We start from the raw sequence: 20658 nt of genomic DNA, 5'->3' as shown, positions 1-20658 counted from the left end.
GATGATGATGACGATGATGATGAGGCCTCATCTCCAAAACCATCAGGGCAAAGAGTTCGCGGAACTGGCCATTTCTCAACCGCCTCCACCTTAGTAGGATCAGGGGCCACACCCTCTGCCCCCACCACATGGCCCAAAAACATGGTCTCACGTCGAAGGAGGTTGCATTTCTTGGAGTGCAGGCGCAGGCCCGTCCCCCAAATGGCTTGGAAGACCTGACGGAGGTTCTCTAAGGCCAGCTCGAAGTCAGCGGCATGAACCAGAAGGTCATCAAGGTAAACCACGCACCGGTTGCGGGGAATGTTAGCCAGCACCCTCTCCATTAGTCTCTTGAACGTGGCGGGTGCATTGCAGAGACCAAAGGGCATCACACGAAACTGCCAGAGTCCCTGGCTGATGGTGAAGGCCATCTTGGGTCTGGCTTCTGCTGCCAGCTCCACCTGCCAGTAACCGCTCCGTAGGTCAAGTGAGCTGAACCACTGTGGCCCTGCGATGTGGTCCAGAGCGTCGTCAATCGGGGCAAGGGGTAGGAGTCCTTACGAGTTGCATTGTTCAGCTGACGAAAGTCCACACAGAACCTCCAGGTGTCATCCTTCTTTTTGACCAGGGTGGCAGGGGCTGCCCAAGGGCTGTTGGATGGCTCTATCACCCCGGCTGCAGCCATCTCTAGAATCATCCGCTCTGCAGCTTCACGCTTGGCAAGCGCTAACCGGTAGGGTCGCAGTCTAATAGGTGAGGTTGTGCCAATGTCGATTGTCTGCTGCACCAGGTTGGTCTGGGTGCACTGCTCCTCACGGGCAGCGAAAATCTCAGCAAACTGTTTGAGCAGGTCTTTCAGCTGTTGGCTCTGCTGAGGGTCCAGCCCTTCACTGCTCCACTGATACAGACCCTGGATGGCGGCAACAGTGTCCGGTGAGGGTGTCTGAGGAATGGTAGCCTCAATGAGGGTCGTCGTCATTGTTGGTGGGCCAGGCAGTGTCGCCATCACCTCGGGTGGCAGTGGTGGTGACAGTGGGGGTGGGGGGGCGGCGGCGTGGTGACAGGTGGAGTTGGCTGGATGTGGATACGTCCAACCTTGCTCTCTGGACAGCGCCGGAGGGCCAGGGTCTCTGTGCCGAGGTGAATGGCATTACTGGACACATCGACCAGAGCCCCCCAGCGAGTCAGCAAATCCAGCCCGATGATGCAAGGGTCTTGTATTTCAGCCAACCAAAACTCGTGGGTGGCTGCGGCTTTCCCTGCCTGCACCTGCAGTGCTCTCTTCCCCAGCATGCCGGTTAGTTCCCCGGTCACAGTTCTGATTTTACAGGTGGTGGGCCTCCACTCTGTCTCTGGCAGCACCCCTGGACGCACAGTGGAGATGGTGGACCCTGTGTCCACAAGGGCACAGCAGCGGTGTCCACCAATGAAGCAACAAAGATAGAGACCATGTGCGTGGCCCACTCTGCCGATCTGGGAAGACTTCTCAATAGGGGATATGGTCGGTTGGCTGGGTGACAGTCTCCCCGCGGTGCCACCCCACTCTAGTTTCCCGACTGGGGAGCACTATGGTGTCGTGGTGCAGGGGCAGGGCAGTCACGGGCCCTGTGCCCCGCTTCTCCACAGCGGTAGCATAGATCATGAGGCGTCCAAGGTCTAAAGGGTGGTTGGCATCAGCCTGGTTGCTTTTGGCATGGTGACGGGCGAGCCTGGCAGACGACCCCTCTTTCGACGTCTCCCTCATCTGTGGGACCTCAGCCTGACGCACTCGGGGTCTTGGTTGGTTGTGTGGGGCCATCACAGCCTCCACCCTCTCTGCCTCTTCCAACGCAGTCTTGAAGGTCGTAGTTGATGTGATGCGGAGGTGCTCCTTCAACCTCCCTGGGGTGAGCCCCTGGATGAAGGCACTCAGGGCTAACTCGTCACAAGCTGCTGGATCAAAAGTGGGGTAGCCACGATGTGCAAAGAAGCGCATGTCCTAAGCGCTGCATAGGTTCCCAGGGTCTTGCCCTCTTGGCGGCGCCGGCGGGCCAGTCGGTCTCGAATGCTGTCAGTAGAGACCCGTTGGCCAAAGCGTCGTTAAAGCAGCGGCCAGTGTCTCGTAATCCTGCTGTTCTGATGGCATAAGGTCGAGCAATACCTGCAGCGCATTCCCTTCGAGCGCCAGGGCAACATTAGCAGCAGTGTCTTGGGTGCTCCACTGGTTGTGCCTTGCTGCCAGTTTTACTTGAGCTAGGTATGGCTCCAGGGCCGTGATGCCAGCATACCGTGGGAGCTTGAAGATCACTGGTGGTGGCAGCATCGCATTAGCAGGGGGTGCTGGGGTTGTCGTGACGTTGGTCAGTGAAGTGGTGACGGTAACCGGTGACGTAATGGCGGCTGTTGGCAGTGGATGGACGGTGGTCGCCGCCTCCGAGCCGCCCGGCCGTTGCAGGATGGGGAGCGCTGGCTCCGTCGGCCCTCTCTCGGCGGGACATCCTCCTCCGAACGTCGATGCTCTTCCCCCGGGAAAGCTCTGTTTCAAGACGCCCAATGAACTCCTCAATCTCGCGGAGCATCACGTCGAATGTACTTCTTGACGTTGCCATCTTCGAGTTGTGAGTATTATCTGCGATCCCACTTCTGACACCAGTGTGGCGAATGTAGAAGTAATGACAAAGGTAACTTTTCAGTCTACTATATTGAACTCACAGCGAGACGAGAATTGAAAGAAATACGAAACAATACATGGGGGTCATCTACCTGAACAATAATGTTGATTATGGTTACCAAAGTTACACAACAGAACGACAATTACACCACACCAAATAGTAATCACATAAACACATAAAACCAAATAAAACACTTGCAACATTTAATAACATCACTAACAATCTGAACGCAGTGCCTGATAGGTAAAACAGGAGGGCACAATTCTAACAGGGTAGCCTCTTCGCTACATTACAGACTACTGTGGGCAAGAAGAAACAATAGAGCATGTTAAGATATATTGTCAGAAACATGAGGCAGAAAGAAAGCGTCTGACTCAAAATCTCATAAAAATGAAAATGCAATTTGATTTAGTAGGTATTTCACAGAAGAATTCAACTGAGAGATATAAAATCTTGATTCAGTTTCTTAGAGTAACTAATTTAATTAAGAGGATTTGAGGGTTTTTTGTTTGTTTTTGTTTTTTGTTTTTTGAGGAGGAATAGCGTAAATAATAAACGGTCTGAGCCACACTCCATACCAGCAGGTGGCGGTAATGCACCAATTCGTTGTTTGCCAACCGCCAATAAACACCAAGCAGAAGCCACGTGCTACTTCCTGCCTTGGGATAGTTTCGCGTCAACGTTGCGATGTCCAAAATAAATGTTTTTAGATCGTTTGTCGTCGAGCGACTCACTACTGCAGCCCAGGAGATAGCAGACGCTTTCGAGAGGACGATAATGGATCAAGAGGAGGAGCTCGCTCGGCAGAGGAGACTTTTGGACTTAGCCTTGAAGCGCCGTAGCACCTTGCACAGAATAGGTTGGTAAAATCCAGTTTTCGTGTCTGCCATCTGTTGCGCAGTGCTTTAGGTTCGGGAGGAGCTAAGGGCAGAGTGTAATAACCACACACACACAAATTAATCTGAACTGCACCTTTAGTTTGCTGGAAAATACAAATACAATTCACAACTACAATGAAAATAATAAACTGGGCCCTTAAAATAAAGAAATAGTCCTGAAGTGTGATTTTCTACACTTCAATGAGTCAATGACTAGTCAGAGTTGTCTGTGAATGTTCTCCTTCATCCAGGTCAGGGTTATCCAAAGTAGTTGAATCAAGTGCAACTGGACTTGGTATATATCCGTGAAGACGTTTCGCCTCTCATCCAAGAGGCTTCCTCCGTTCGTACCTTTCTGACTAGACCAAGCTAGTCTGACTGGCTGGTGACGAGACTCAGATATATATTCTCTTTGGAGTCGTTGTCAGAGCTATTGATGTCCATGGCTCTTTGTGTTCCGATGTTTAGCAACGCCCGTCGTTATCAGAGCTATTGATGTGCATGGCTCTTTGTTATCCGATGTTAAGCAGCGACGGTCGTTGGGGGTGTTAGTTTCGACTTCGTTAGTGCTCCATTCAGTGGACATGAGAGTCGTTGGAGCCGTTAGTGAGCGACTGTTGTTCTAGGAGGCTAGGCTTCTTGAGTCTCCTGGGTAGAGATGAAAGGACGGCATTGTAAGTGGGAGATAGGTGGTGTCGCAGACCTCCTCCTCTGTTGAGGGATGGTTTTCCAGTTTCGCATAGATGGCTTCCTTCACCCCTCTTTAAAACCATCTATCTTCCCTGTCCAAAATGTGTACGTTGCTGTCCTCGAAGGAGTGTGTCTGCTCCTTTAGGTGTAGATAGACTGCTGAGTCTTGTCCTGAGGAGTTTGGCCTTCTGTGTTGGGCCATCCGCTTGTGTAGTGGTTGTTTGGTTTCTCCTATGTATAGGTCAGTGCAATCCTCATTGCATTGTACAGCATACACCAGATTGCTTTTCCGGGTGTGTGGTACACGGTCTTTGGGATGAACCAGTCTTTGCCGGAGTGTGTTGCTGGGTTTGAAGTATACCGGGATGCGGTGTTTGTTAAAAATTCTCCTGAGTTCCTTTTCTCCTCGTCGCTCACCTAGTTGGTCTTTTTGGAACGTGTTGCAGTTTTCACAAAGGTCCAACTGGGGTAGCCGCAAGTTCCCCTTATAGCTCCCCTCAGGTGTTTGTGTTCTTCCCGTTGGGCCTGAGTGCTGCTGGGCACATTGTCAGCTCTGTGTTGCAGAGTTCTGATGACACTCAGTTTGTGTTCCAGAGGGTGGTGTGTGTCGAAAAGTAGATATTGGTCTGTGTGTGTAGGTTTCCTGTAAACCCCAATGTGGAGGCTCCTGTCTTCCCCAATGTGGACGTCACAGTCCAAGAAGGGCAAACTGTTGTTCTTTACGTTTTCAGCCAGTCAGGCTAGCTTGGTCTAGTCAGAAAGGTACGAACTGATGAAGCCTCTTGGATGAGAGGCGAAACGTCTTCACGGATATATACCAAGTCCAGTTGCACTTGATTCAATTCCTTTGGACTAGTCAGAGTTAATTGTCACAGTGCACTCTGGGGTTTTGTTCAAAGGACACCAGTCTGGGTGACTGGCACAACTTGCCACACTGGATGGTAAGTAGAGTTGTCCTGCAGAGGTTCAGATCCGCTTCTTACTGCTACTCTGGTGGCTCACCATCTATCAGCTCTCAAATGACTTCTCAGGATTCCGATCATAACAAAAAAGCTGACCTGTACATATAACACAGGTTCAGTTTCTTAAATTTATCTTATCTATGCTGTACAACATTCAACAATCGACATTCAAAATAATACCGAGTGTATTACATTGGTGAAATAATAGAGTCTAAAAACATTTTAAATTAATCCCAAATACTGGAATTATTTAGTTCTACAGCATGTATTTAATATACATGAACAACTTACAAACATTTCACATCAGGATGTATAACATTCACATGCTAACAACACAATGCTACATTAACAGCCTTATTGCTAGTGTACGGCGATTAGCCGAATAGCCCGATTGCTAGGCTAGCTTACCAAGACCTGTGGGATGTGACCTGTCCAGGTCCAGGGTGTCCCCCCCACCCCCCACCCCCCCTGCCGCCCAATGACTGCCGGGGTAGGCCCCAGCCTCCCGTGACCCGAATTTGGATAAGCGGCTTGGATGATGAATGGAATGGATGGATGTTTATTTGCTACGAGAACTAACACAGGTGTCTTCGACTGTAGTTTATATCTTCAGAAGCCTAACGAGAATAACGCCTCTGAGCTAATGTTTCAGACTGTGCGGAGACTTCGTTCACAAGCTCCATCACGTATTTTAAAAACTACTGTTATTGAAACCTGGTCACCTGGCCACTCCTTTTAATGTCCATACTGCCATGAATACTTTAAAACATTGTAGAACCAGAACAAGTTCCTGCCCTGATAATGTTGGTAGTCGAATGCTCGTCCAGTCTGAGGAACAACTAGCCCCTATCAAAGAAGGTTGAATCAGTTCATGTGGACACAATGTTTATTGACAGATACGTTTCACCACTCATCTAAGTGACCTCTTCAGTCTAAACTGACTGCATGTATCTGTTGCAGGAAAAATACTTTAATGAACAGTGAGGACAACAAAAATGGTCCTTTTGTGTTTGTTTTATGATATATTTTTTTTCAGCTGGAAAAGGACAGACCTCATCACTTCCACACACACAGAGTATGCATGAGAGTAGCAAGAGTCTGACCCCAGACAGAGCCCCGGTTACTCTTTTATCAGTGGTGCACCCCTCCCTTGGGTAAAGGAATGTTTGTTAATTTCTTATGGAACAGCTGTGAACCTTCTTTTGTGCGCCCTTTATCTTAGAGACAGGACTCAGAGTGCCGCACCTGACTCCCACTGAAACACAGTATCAAGGCTGCATGCTAATCCTGCAAAAGCTACTTAAACATTCTTTACTTCGTGCTTCTAGAAAGGAAACCAAAAGACGGGTTATACATACAGAAAGGCACTGATTTACATAGGACATGAGATACATTAAGAAGAGTAACTACCAAGAAATGGTTACAACAATGTGGTGTCCCTGGATAGGACATCAGAGCCCTCCTTTCCATTTACTCCATGTACAAGTTGGCCACTACAGGTGAGACTGTGGAACCCATAGCACACCCATGTCTCTGCCTATAGTACTGCCCCCTGTATGTGAAGTACGGAGACTGAAGACACAGCTTCAGGAGCAGACACACTCGGTCAGTGTTAAGGGTGGTCCTGGTGGGGTCGTTTGGTAATTTCATGTGGACTGCCTCCACTGTATAATCAACAGGAACGCACATGAAGAGAGACTTAACATCATAAGAGACCATTATTTCACCCTCCTCCATAATGATGTTCTTCACCTTATCCGCAAAATCCATAGTGTTGTGGATGTGATGTTCATTACTGCCTACCAACGGGTTAAGAACAGATGCCAGAAACTTTGAGATGTTATAGGTCACTGAGTTAATCATACTAACAATAGGCCGCAATGGTACATCCTGTTTATGTATCTTAGGTATACCACACAGACTAGGTGTAGCTTCCCCTGGGTATAATCTGTGGTAAAAATTCTGTCCATAGGAAGAAGCCACACCTAGTCCAGGTTTACTTAAGGTATGTAAACAGGATGTGCCACTATGGCCAAACTTATATAGGTATCCTGAATCAAATTTAACCTACCTCTGTAGATGCAAATGACAGCATTGGTTTTGTTTTTCACTAGATCCAGACTTTGTACAGTTATCTGATCTGCAGCATCGTGAGCAGGAGAGGAGCCCCAGTCTGGTCAAGGAGGAACAACAGGAATTCTGGATCAGTCCACAGGAAGACCAACTTCCATCACAGGAGGTAGCTGATACCTCTGAGTCCATATTTACCCCTCTTTGTGATGGAAATGATGACGGTAAAGATCAGCCTCTGCCCTCGCAACTCTACCAAACCCAGACAGAGGGAGACACAGCTGTCACCTCAGTTGAACTGATACAACTGAATGCCAAAGAAGACAACTCTTTAATATCAGAACCAACAAGTGACCACCATACCCTCTCTAAGTGCTGTCACGTAACTAAGAGTGACGCTGACCACACTTACAGTCAGCAAAACTGTGAGGAAGCAGGTTCAACTCAGAAAGCAAGGCTGATACTTCACAAAAAGCCCCACAACAAGTGCAAGATGTGTGATGAAGTGTTTTATAATTTGGAAATGTTCAAAATTCACATGAAGTTTCACACGGGGGAAAAGCCTTCCAAATGCACCACTTCTGGGAGAGATTTTACCAGGAGGTATAACATGGAGAAGCATACAAGGACTCATACAGGGAAGAAGCCATTCAGATGCACCACATGTGGGAAAATGTTTACCAAAAAGTCAAATTTACAAAGGCACGTAAGGACTCATACAGGGGAGAAGCCATTCAGATGCACCACATGTGGGAAAATGTTTACCCAGAAGTCACTTTTGCAAAGTCACGTAAGGACTCATACAGGGGAGAAGCCATTCAGGTGCACCACATGTGGGAAAATGTTTACCCACAAGTCAAATTTACAAAGGCACGTAAGGACTCATACAGGGGAGAAGCCATTCAGGTGCACCAAATGTGGGAAAATGTTTACCCTGAAGTCACATTTACTAAGGCACATAAGGACTCATACAGGGGAGAAGCCGTTCAGATGCAGCACGTGTGGAAAAGTTTTTAACGACCAGTCATATTTAGTAAGGCATGTAAGGACTCATAAAGGGGAGAGGCATTCAGGAGCTGCGATTGTGGAAATGTGTTCTGCTCAAAATGACATCTCAACATGTCATGATCCACACAGTATTAAGGAGGTGGAACCATGGTGAGTAAGCAGAAAGCGCAATCACGTTATTGGATCATTTACTTATGTATAGTCTGACATGCCATGTTCTGTTAATCTGAGCTTTTAAATATAGATTTTCCACATTCTGAAATACGTTCCATACTGGACAGTCAAACTGGACAGTCAGCCTATTTCATTTTTTCGTTTGACCGAAGATGTTTACTGTATTCCTTATAGAATAGTCTTTAGAAAAGTGACTACACAGAGTTCCCTATAGGCCACATGACATAATCCAGTGAGTCAAGGAAATTCTTTATGAGTCAGTACAAGCCTGTTTCATGCCATAAGCAATCATCAGCTGTCAATAAAGCTGCTGTGAAAGAACATACCATTTACTGCCTCGTCATGCACATCACATGCACAACGTCCAATGGGGAAGGGAGAGGTATCCTAGTCACCATGACTACCGCCGATGTGTTGCAGTATTTACAGGCGTTGGACAGCGGCCGTTTTAAATTGTTTGAAAAATAATATTTAAGTTGTTTAAGTGTTAATTGTGGTGTCAGTAGTTTCTCAACAGACACACTAACATATGCAATGCATTGATATCTCAACTGGGTGTTTATCTTGACAGAATCTCATCATCAGCTTCTTCCCCGGGATCGGCTCGCTAAGTAGGGCACTCCAGATGCCCCTCTCCCCAGCAATGCCCTCCAGCTCCTCCTTGGGGATCCCAAGACGTTCCCAGGCCAGATTGCACATGTAGCCCCTCAGCGAGTTGTCACCACGACGATCCGGTACAGCGTCCGCAGTGCTGCTGATGCTGCACCAATCCACCAGTCTGCACCAATGTTCTGGACAGTTTAAAAACCCCGTTGTTCTAGTAGTTTGTAAGTTCCAGTCGTTGTTTGGGACGGTTTCAATATTTCTTTTCAGGTTTTTTGCATGTCTCGTTTTATAGGCCTTGTTACCTTTGTTAGATTAGCAATATGTGTTTTCTGTTTTTGTTTTTCAGGTTTGCCTTTTTTCATTGTTTTATTCTCAGTTTTTCATTGTAAATATTCAGGTTCAATTTTGTGGTTTAAATTGTTTGAAAGATAGTATTAAACGTTGTTCAAATGTTAATTTTTGTGTGGGTGGTTTCTTAGCAGACATACTAACATATGCAGTGCATGATATCTCAAGTGGGTATTTATCTTGACACAATACAGAGTTTAAAACCGGCGGTCATTGTGACCAGCTGTGGTGGTTTTAAGTAGGAGTGAAAGACCGGCCGTTATAGTGTTAAACCACTTCTCTGGTATCTGTGGTTTGGATCAAACACTTGAGTGACACGTCTGTGGGTCCTGCTACACAGTGATTTCACACTACACACAAGACACCTGGATTAACACACCTTTCAACAGATTCCAAGAAAGTAAGTCTTTGTACAGATTTAGCTAGGACACATTCGGCAGTTTCAGTTGGTTCTTCTAGCTGATTCTACACACACACACACACACACACACACACACACACAGACACACACACAAACATTCAAACTCTGTATTTGTGTCTGTTAGTGTGTGTGTGTGTCGGGGTATGAGCTGTGTTAATGTTGTTCTTGGTGTGTAACATGAGTGTGATTGTGTAGCAGCTTGTATGATTAAATAGTTTCAGCTCACACAGTCATTCAGTACTGACACAGCTTATAAAGTGAGTCGTCAGTGATACACAACCACGAAGCCCAGAGCAGCTCAGCATGTAGTGGATGTCAGTGTGTTACAATACTCTCGGAGGCGTTTAGTAGTCAACACAACAGCTGAGTAGCACCACAACACAACATCCAAGCTACACTCCTGAACATACTCACACCCACTGCAGTTGTTTTGTGAGTATTTCCATCGGTAACATTGTAAATGTGTACTACATATTTAATCAAAGTATATAGGAAGGTACACAGACTACATACAAGCTACACACAAGTACACAGACACACTTGATATGTTCATCTCCCTGTAATGTCAATGTATCCTCAGTTGGAAGGATCATAAATGACTGGTAACGACAACACAACCAACACGTGACAGAGACAGGTACTTTTATTTTGTTAAATCGTTTTTGCCATTGGTTAGCGGGTGTGAAAAGACAAGTACTCTTTCAACAAAGGTGTCTGTCAAAGGGGGACCAGCAGCATCAAACCCTCCTCCTCAGCCTCCCAGAGAAGCACCGGACACGGCCCTTCCTGGACTTGACCTGATGTTCTCTCTTGGCCTCCGTCTCCTCTTCCTCAGGAGAGGATGTTTCCCCCTTCAGGTATGCGTCTCTCTGCAGGACAGCATATCTCTGCAGGTCCTCCACCTCCTGCAGGAGCTTGTCTTTGTCTGGAAGGATTGACTCCTTTTCTCGCTCCATGGCCTCCTTGGCAGAATGAGGAGGCTGTGCCTCTTCGGATTTGAGAAGACACTCGGTCTGGAGGGTCTCATTCTATCAGAGAGTTTCCTTTTGATGAATAGATCTGTCCTGGAGAGATCTCTGGAGGTGTGCAGTCCTGTTCAGGATGCCTCACAATGACAGAGACTGGTACTTTTATTTTGTTAAGCCGTTCTTGGCCATTGGTTAGCGGGTGTGAAGAGACAAGGACTGTTTCACCAAAGGTGTCTGTCAAAGGGGGACCAGCAGCATCAAAACCTCCTCCTCAGCCTCCCAAAGAGGCGCCGGACACGGCCCTTCTTGGACTTGACCTTATGTTCTTCCTTGGCCTCCGTCTCTTCTTCAACAGGGGAGGAGGTCTCCCCCTTCAGGGCGGCGTCTCTCTGCAGGGCCTCCACCAACGACTAAAGAGTGAAAAACCAACAAGTTTCTGGAACCCAGAGAAAAGACACAAATTGGCAACATTCACTGATATGAAAACATGCATTGCAACCAGTAAATCTACGAAGCTTCAAATGGATTCAGATGTGCTCTTCAGGAGACTCCTGGCCGTATCAAAACAAAGAGACGTGTCATTGGAAAATGTAATGTCTCACGAGTTGGCTGCCGTTCCACCCTCTCTCTCTTCTATGATGATGGAGAGATGAGGAAAACCACAAAAGCTGACCTAGCAAAGAAACTGGAGTCTGTAGTGGAGGTGATGCAAGAGCTGCCTGAGATCACAGCAAAATCGGCCTATATCATTGATGGCATGGCTCTGCTCCGAAGTCTTCCTGATGCAGCTTTCATGACTTTTAGTGACTTTGCTGAATGCATCCTCAAGAAGATCTTGTCTCTTCTAAAGAATCAAGAGATAAAATGTGTCGTCATAGTCTTTGACAGATATGACAACCCACAGTCAATAAAGATCCTGGAGAGACAAAGGAGAGGAGCAACTGATGGGCCCACACATGTGATCACAGGTAACGCAAATGTTCCGAACTACAGAAGCTACCTGAGGAGCAGTGGAAACAAGACGGCACTGTGTATCTTTGTGAGCAGTTACATCATCTCTACAGGCCCACAGAGGATCCAGTCAGAAGGCTCCATCATCCTGGCAGGTGGATTTGAGAAAGGAGAGGAGGTGAGGAGCATAAGCAGAGCAGGAGTCAGCACTCTCACATCACTTTACAGTGATCAGGAGGGGGCCGATACGAGAATGGTCTTACATGCCATACATCTTGTCGATTCATATTCTTCCATCATTGTGAGGTGTGATGACACAGATGTAGAAGTACTGCTGGTGTATTATGCAAGCAAAGGCGTGTTTGGATCATCTCAAGTCTACATGCATGCAGGACATGGAATGAGAGAGAGGTATGTCCCCAGCTTGTCCTCAGCTTGTTGTGTCTGGCTGTGACACAACAAGCAGTTTGTATAGAATAGGCAAGACAACAGCATTCTACAAACTCAAGACACATCTCAGTGAGCTCAAAGACATGGCTCATTTTGGACTCTCTGGATGCTTGGAGGAGTCTTTGCCAGAAGCGAGAGTATGTGCTTCTCCTGTATGGGAAAAAGAAAAAAGAAAATGCAAGAATGTGCACTAACCTGGATGAACTTCGCTACATCGTTGCGTCGACAACAGATGCAGCCTCTGGAAATCTCCCACCAACAGAGGATGCATTCCAACAACATGTACAGAGAGCGATGTTCCAGACCACAATATGGTGCCACAGTCACCTCCCCAAACCTATCCTATGGAGTCCAATCGGCAGAGGATGGACTGTCAGTGATGGAGCCCTCTTTAAGAAACCCCCGGCACCGACAGAGGTTAGAGACATTACACACTTATATTGCACTGATGCAAATTGTGGACAGACTGGAAAGTGCCAGTGCCTCTCTGTTGGCCTTCCCTGTACAGAGTTCTGTACTTGCTGTGCAGAATGTCAAAATGTATCCCCAGATGTGTCTGAAGAACCTGATATTTGACAATTCAATATCTAAAGCACACTTCACCCAGTCATGAAACTCGGGTTTGTAACAAGGAGTCACAAAGACACACACAGAGACAAGGGGAACAGCTGAACATAAGAAACTAACTCAACTGAACAACCATACACTAGATGGCGTGGGGAGAATACAAAGAACAAAACAATGAGCCAAAAGGCTTCTAGTGTCCAGGGGGGAGGAAATAGAATATACCGAACACCAATGAAGGAGCAAACTAACACAATGGGGAATACTGAACTAGGGGAGAGGACAAATGGACAACCAACAAACAAAAGGAAACAAACAAAGACTTGTCAATAAGACAAACCAGACTTACACACACAGGAAGATTGCAGCATTGCGGAACAAGGAACAGAAAGAAGCACAGAGGAACCAGAGGGACTAAAATACTGGAGAAAGCTGGGGATCACAAAATGCATGGAGCAAAAAGGACCGGGCAAAGACACACGGAAACATGGAAGCTCCAAAAGGAGAACAAGCAAGGAGTGAGGGGAAGAAGGCCACCCGGGCACGAGGGGAGTGGACGTCAGCCTAGGACACGGAGAATATGAGCTAGGGGCCGCCGGACTGAGGCACTGGGGCGATACTTTAGGGGCCGCATCAGGCTGGAGAAGTAGCATTTGCTCCACACACACACACACACTCACACACACACTTGCTTGCTGGTTGTCCATCATGCCCGATGATGACCATCTTCTTCTATTTGTGGGTCCTTTGAGGACTCAGATAGCAGAAGATACCTGCGCAGAGATGGTTTTTAAAGTGGCATGGGGGGTTCGCTTCTCCCAACGCCACATGACTTGATTTTAGAGGAGATGGTTCCGATGGCAAGGGGGATCCCTAGACGACCGGCACCTCCACACAACTGCAGGGAGCTGCCGGAAATCCAGTTTTTCGGAAACCGCCTCGAAGCGTGCCACCACAGCTTGCTTTTCTGTTGGGGTAAGCTCCCTTAGCCTTATGTCTTCCAGACTCACCCACAAGGCAGCGGGGCAGTGGTTGATAGGTGCCAGGGCGTGTCCACCAGGGTGGGCCTGCACACCATATCTCTGGGGCCCACTGCTGCTCCGAGATCCCCTGCCAAGTTAGCCTGGGGCCGCAAGACCCCAGTTACCATGTGTGGCCACGGGGAGGCCTGGCAGGAGTCTTGGTGAAGGAGAGGCTATGTACTGGCAAGGGAAGGCTTACACGCTAGGACGCTTCCCTATTCGCCACAAAGGCTAGCCAGCGGCAGCAAGCTAAGGGCAGGAAGGACACAAGCGGGTTGGAAGAACACATGCACCTTCCCTCCAACTACACACTGCTGCACTAGACGCATCACAACACCCTGTGTGTATGTACACACACACACACCACACACACACTTCATTTTATCTGTTCTATTTTTGTATGGTATGTTCTTGTTCTTGGTTCTGATTTAAATGGATTATTTCAATAAAAGTTATTCTACCTACACCTTAGATCTTTATGTTTGTAATTTAGTTAAGCTTTATTGGGTTGCTCACATCCTGACTGTTTGGTGCGGCCTACAGCACCCGGCCTTTCCCTCTCCAAATATGGGCATTTTGTAATCATCTAATTTGTTTGGTTCCAGAGAAGTAGTAGGTCTTAATTCACCTTGTTTGCAATAAAAAACAAAATATAAACCCACACAACCATTTGGTTTTAGTTCAATAGCACCCGAGGCCAACCAGTACCAGTATATCCCATGGGAATCTATGTTTTCCCAGTGAATAAGAGGAAGGTTAAGGAGTGCTCTTGTCCTATCCACAAACATGCAATTTCCGCCTAAGTTAAAGCTATGTTTATATGAGCTTATATCAGTATTTATTTATGTATAAATAAAAAAATTACTCTCTGGTTATGTTGGGCAGATACCTACTTCATACCACAGCAAATCTGAGGAAATTCTGAGTGAGCATTATGACATTATGGGCTTTTTTGTCACCTCGCCCCTTATCCGGACTGCCCTAATTTGGCTCTTTTTCAGATATTAGGGTAGGTCTAAAGCAGTGGTTCTCAACCTTTTTGGGGTCCTGGACCCCCTGCGTATTTTTGATCTACCCTGAGGTCCCCTCCACCTGATCTTGGGGGAGGGGGGTTGTAATTTGATAGAAACAGTAAAAACTGCATTTTAAATTGCATTATAGCATTTATTCACTCTTTGGGGCAAAAATAAGAGCTTTCAGTTGTAACTTAGATATAGTTAACAAAACAGAATTCTTATGCAGTAACTTTCAGATATATGTAACACAACAGAATATGTATTCACTAACTTTCAGATATATGTAACAACAGAATTTTTATGCAGTAACTTTTAACAATGCAAACGGGAGCGAGATCTCTTATTAAAATACAATAAATTACACTTGTGAAACAGATGCAATTAGAGAAAAAAGTCCTGTTACCCTTTATAGTAGTATAGGTAGATAAAGGTCTCAGTCACATTTGAGTAAAATAATCCTATTTCTATAAATGTCATAGGATCTTTTTTTAAAGATATTTTATTTTCACGGACCCCTTGCAATTACACCACGGACCACTAGGGGTCCGCGGACCCCCGGTTGAGAAACACTGGTCTAAAGAATAGCCCAAAAAACTTGTTTCCCACAAACATAAAGTTCCACAACCATCCATTTCATTCATGGGACACATATGGGATATGAAAAAACATGGTTGTGTTTTGTTCTAACTCGGGTAGGGGTATCTCCAAAACTAAAGACCTTTTGGAGGACTTGCTGCTAGTCTATCAATAGTTGCTTATTTGTACAGCCAAGACAAGCCCGTGGTGTAAATTCATTTTCACCCCCCGGCACTAGATGGCGATAATGACCCATAAATGGCAGAGTGACCCTCTAACGGCAGAATGCGAGCGAGTTTTCCTCGGGTGCGAACAACTTCCTGGTCTCGTCGTCCGCCATTATTCCGATACGACTCCCATGGCGTCTAAATTAGTGGTGTAGTCGGGGCCATACGCACGTATACGCCGTATACTGACGTCTAAGGATCAATATTTGCGTATACCCTTGGTATACCCTCTTTCTAAGTGCTTAACAAGCCCGTAACCTACTGTCTTTTTTAGCTCTCCATGCCGCTCCCGGGTCACAAGGGGTTAAACTGAGTAGCGCGTGGAACAGATGTGACTATGAGCCAATCGCAGCCTTTGAGTAGTCTGGTTTCCGCCAAATGAGCCAATCAGTTGGTTGGACCCGCCTCTGACGTTGAGATCTGTCCCCGCCATGGAAGCATTCACACGTCACAGACGGGAGATAACGGTAAGAATATCACCCAAGTGAACCTAAATAATCGATATATTTGCTATAGCATGATAAAATTACTTAATCACTGCCATACTGGTAGAACTAAGAGGCTCCATCCGCGCTGTTCGTCGCTGAAGATACGAAAGCTCGGGTTGCCGTTTGCCATTTTTCTAACCTTAAGTTAATATTAGCTAGCTAGCTGCCGTGTTAAATGATGGTGAGCAGGGCTAACTAACATTGCTAGCCAACTCTAAAGTGGACTGTCTGCTTAATTCCCTTGGTTTATGCAGTTTTTTGCCCGGTAATTTTTTTCAGATTACCCGCCATCGGCAGGTGAGCCAAAATGTCTTCATATTTTAGCTGTTTGACTGAGCTGATATAGCATAAATGACTGTGGAAATGTAAACAAAAAATTTAGGTAACACTTTAGTATGGGGAACGTAGTCACCATTAATTATGTGCTTATTAGCATGCAAATTAGCAACATATTGGCTCTTAATTGGTCATTATTACGTACTCATTAATGCCTTATTCTGCATGGCCTTATTATACAACCAGTAAGCCATTAACTATGAGTTTTCCCTCTATAAACTCAGAAGTATTGCTTATTAGTAGTACCATCTCAATATGCTTTGCTTATATGGACTTTATAAGGTGGTAGTACCACAAGAAGAGTTATTCTCCCTTACTAACACTTAATGAATATGGTCTGTTCTTCCATAACAAAACACAAAACTACAAGTGTTCATAGTGTTAAATTACTGTAAATTAAGTTTTTGTTACTTAGAATATGTTCCCCATACTAAAGTGGCATCTTGATCATTACTAATTCACTAGTAATTAAGTTTTTTTATGTTCCCCATGGTAAAGTGTTACCAAAATTTACTGAGCTCATTTAGCATGTGACTGTATAAATTACTTAATTGTATTGTTATTTGTTTGTTTTTTGGAGAAAATAATACACTCAATGTTACTAATAAACAAAACAATTAACAATGAGCTGATGTAGTAAAGTGACTATGTCTAAATGTATTATTTAATTGTATTATGTTTTTTAGAGAAAATTCTACACTGTCATGTAATGATTCTCATAACATTACTAGTAAAGAAAATAAAATAAAAATTGACTCGTCTTGTGTCCATTTTTGGGCTACCAAAAATTGTCCTCGGCTACCAAGTTTGACCTGTTTATAAGTGTGATGTATTGTTGTTATAAGTGATTATTGTTGATCTCAAAATATGTTAGATTTATACTATAGTCTTCAAAAATTTCTCGGGGGGGGGCATGCCCCCGAACCCCCCCCCACTTCTTTTTTTAGGATTACACCACTGGTCTAAATGTGTTTCTTGTGTTGGTTAGCGGTAAGCCGGCATGGTGGATGAAGCATGATAATATGTTATTGTGGTCAGCTTAGTAAACAGTGTTCCAATGCGTGTGTTCCTATGTTAATACAGGTAGTCAGGACGGACACGCTGCTAGGCCTCTTTGACCCCCTCGCCCCTGATGGCAGCACACACGCCAGCATCACAGCTGGGAATCGCAGCTTCATCTGTTCGCCAGGCTGGTATGTGAACTGTTGAAGGCCTTTCTGCTTCTTTTCCTTATTCACTGCTAGAAGACAGTTTGGGTTTATTGTTCTGTTTGAGTTGTGAGCAACTTCCTGTTTGTATCTGCTGCCATTATCCCGATACCAATCACGCCACGTCTAAATGTTTTGTGTTATTTACAGTTACACACTGGAACGTTTAGAAATTAAAATATGTGGCATCAGATGACCTCTTCGGTCATTAATCTGCACCCGTTACATATGCTTTTCGAAGTTCCCCGGAGTAATCATAATTTAACTAAAACGCTTCTGTATTATTAAATGCTCCAGCTGGAGCGCGGGTCTGGATGGGTTGGTGCTGGTTGAAGCAACAGGCAACCAAGAAAACACAAATAAGATTCTGTATTTGCTCTTACACACGCCAAAGTGACCTTAAACAAAAGGTCTGCAGCGTTTTGAAATTAGAGTTAACAACTGGATATTAACTAGTCACAACAAATAAAACAAAGATGCTACACCAATTGTTTCTCTTTTACTTTAAGTTAAGCTTGATATGAGAAATGAAAACGTTGCATACAGTACAGCATGTACAGTACGCAGTACAGGCAGGTTACATGCATATTGTGTTGCACTTTGTTGCATGTTGCTTTCTTGCACTGTTCTGTACTCTTTATTATCAATAGTCTTCCAGGGGAGGCCTTATCATATGGCCATGAAACACATTTTTCTTTGCTGAAAACTGTTGTAAAATGGCAGTTTAAAATTTGAGCATGCCCCCGGGCCCCCCTAAAGGGTTTGTCCCCCCAATATAGAACTCTGCCCTACGCCCTTGAGTCCACCACTGTGATTTTCACACTGTAGAATAGATTCACATTTAGAAATTGTTTGGATTTCCATGCACGATTTGATCCATAAGAATATTCTGATTTCAAAAGTAAACACAATTGTCTCATACAAATAATTTCATTTTAAAACCATTTTATAGCACAAAAGTAGAGAATATCAAGGGATGTACAAATGTATTCACAGCAATTTATATCCTAAAACAAAAAATGACAGTTACTGTCTTACTGAGTGATCATCACATTTTTTAGTGATACTTTTTTGTTTTGTTTTGTTTTTTAATTTCCCCCTTTTTCTCCTCTATTGTACCCGGCCAATTACCCCACTCTTCCAAGCCGTCCCGGTCGCTGCTCCACCCCCTCTGCCGATCCAGGGAGGTCTGCAGACTACCACATGCCTCCTCCAATACACGATACATCTCCTGCAGTTTGCCTTTGGCATTCTGGAAAACTGTGGGGCGCGAGGAGGTAAAGGATCAGTGCGGAGATCCTGTTAATGTGGCACGATGTCTTTGCAGTTTTTGCCATTGTTTGAGTAATTTTGGAGGACCTTGGTTGCGTAGCCCTCAGAGTCTGTCGGAGTTATCGAAATGTTCCTCCCTCCACTGCCAGCTTAAGACAACAAACTCATGAGTAATGCTCAGCACTTCATAATGGTAGAAACACTTTACACACCGATAAGGCAAACATGGCTAGGATGGGTTAAATGCAGAGGATGAATTTCCCCACGGGGATTAATAAAGTATTTATCTATTATCTTAATTTGTTTATTTGTTTTCCACAAAAAGTTCAATTACTGTAAAATAACACACGACTCCTTCTCACCAACTGAAAAATCCACGTATGCCATTAGATGTTCAATGGTATAGAATTAATGGTATAATACCATTAGATGTTCATGGGAACATTATCGAGTGTGCGGACTCTATTTTTCCGTTCATTTCAAAAGTTTAACTGCTGAACACAATGTGTCCCCTACTTTACGGTAAAGTCTACGTGACCAAGGCTGGATTACGGTCCAGGCATGCTGGGCAAGTGCACCAGCGCCCTGGACCACGAAGGGCCCCAAAACGTCAGGGGTATTGTGTTCACATATAGTAGGGATCCCCAATCATACTCTAAAAGGGAAGTTTGTTCCAACCCTGTGTTGTGATGCAGGGCCCAAGCTACCAAGTCTCTATTGATGCGGGAGCCCCAAGCTACAAAGTCTCTATTGATGCTGTGAGCTGCTATTCTCATCTCTGTTTGTTTTGATTCAAAATTGTGTTGTACTTTGTAGTCGCCATCCGAATCCCATGCAGACTGACATAGCGTCGACTACCACGTTGGGTATTTGCATTAGTTTTACATTTAACAATGTTTAGTATTGTTTGCGTAGCCTATCTGACGAGGCGGGGGGCCCAATGGACGTGCGTGCCCCGGGGCCCCCTCGTGGGTTAATCCGGCCATGTACATGGCGATTATTTTAATCATCATCTATTCTGTCAATTATTTTCTCGATTAATCGATTAGAAAACTTGGAGGCAGTGCTGAGTTGCTTGGAGAAATTCACCTTCAGGTGCAGCGTGAAAAATTTGTTTTTCAAAAGCTCACTGGAATACCTGGGACATATCCTCGATGCCACAGGCCTCCACAAATCCCCAGAAAAACTCAGGGCTATTGCAGAGGGCACTGGCCCAGTGAATGTGAGCCAGCCCTGCTCTTTTCTGGGATTAATAAACTATTATGGCAGATTTGTCCCGAACATGGCAGCACGGTGGCACAGTGGTTAGTGCGGTCGCCTCACAGCACGGATGTCCTGGGTTTGAGCCCCGGGGTAGTCCAACCTTGGGGGTCGTCCTGGGTCATCCTCTGTGTGGAGTTTGCAAGTTCTCTCCGTGTCTGCGTGGGTTTCCTCCGGTGCTCCGGTTTCCTCCCACAGTCCAAAGACATGTAGGTCAGGTGAATCGGCTGTATTAAATGTTCCCTAGGTGTGAATTTGTGTGTCGGCCCTGTGATGGCCTGGCGGCCTGTCCAGGGTGTCTCCCTGCCTGCCACCCAATGACTGCTGGGATAGGCTCCATTATCCCCGCGACCCTGAGTATGGATAAGCGGGTTGGATAATGAAGGAACGAATGAATGAAATAACCGATTGTTTGGTCTAGAAAACGGTGAAAAATGTTGATCCGTGTTTCTGAAAGCCCAAGATAACATCCTGAAAGGTCTTCTTTGGTCCCAAGCAACAGTCCTCAGCAACCAGAAAATATTCACATTTAA

General features: G+C 45.5%; 1 protein-coding gene across 1 annotated transcript; it reads left to right on the top strand.

Moving 5' to 3' along the window:
- The first annotated feature begins 7723 nt into the window (after positions 1-7723).
- On the top strand, positions 7724-8392 carry LOC130115313 (gastrula zinc finger protein XlCGF49.1-like). Its single transcript, XM_056282920.1, has one exon. It carries the CDS (start codon positions 7724-7726, stop codon positions 8390-8392), a length of 669 nt encoding a protein of 222 aa, XP_056138895.1.
- Positions 8393-20658: the final 12266 nt, after the last annotated feature.

Source organism: Lampris incognitus, chromosome 7, assembly GCF_029633865.1.
Source record: "Lampris incognitus isolate fLamInc1 chromosome 7, fLamInc1.hap2, whole genome shotgun sequence".
Classification (NCBI taxonomy): domain Eukaryota; kingdom Metazoa; phylum Chordata; class Actinopteri; order Lampriformes; family Lampridae; genus Lampris; species Lampris incognitus.
The sequence above is the reverse complement of the archived record's forward strand: the minus strand, read 5'-3'. Positions and strand labels throughout refer to the sequence as shown.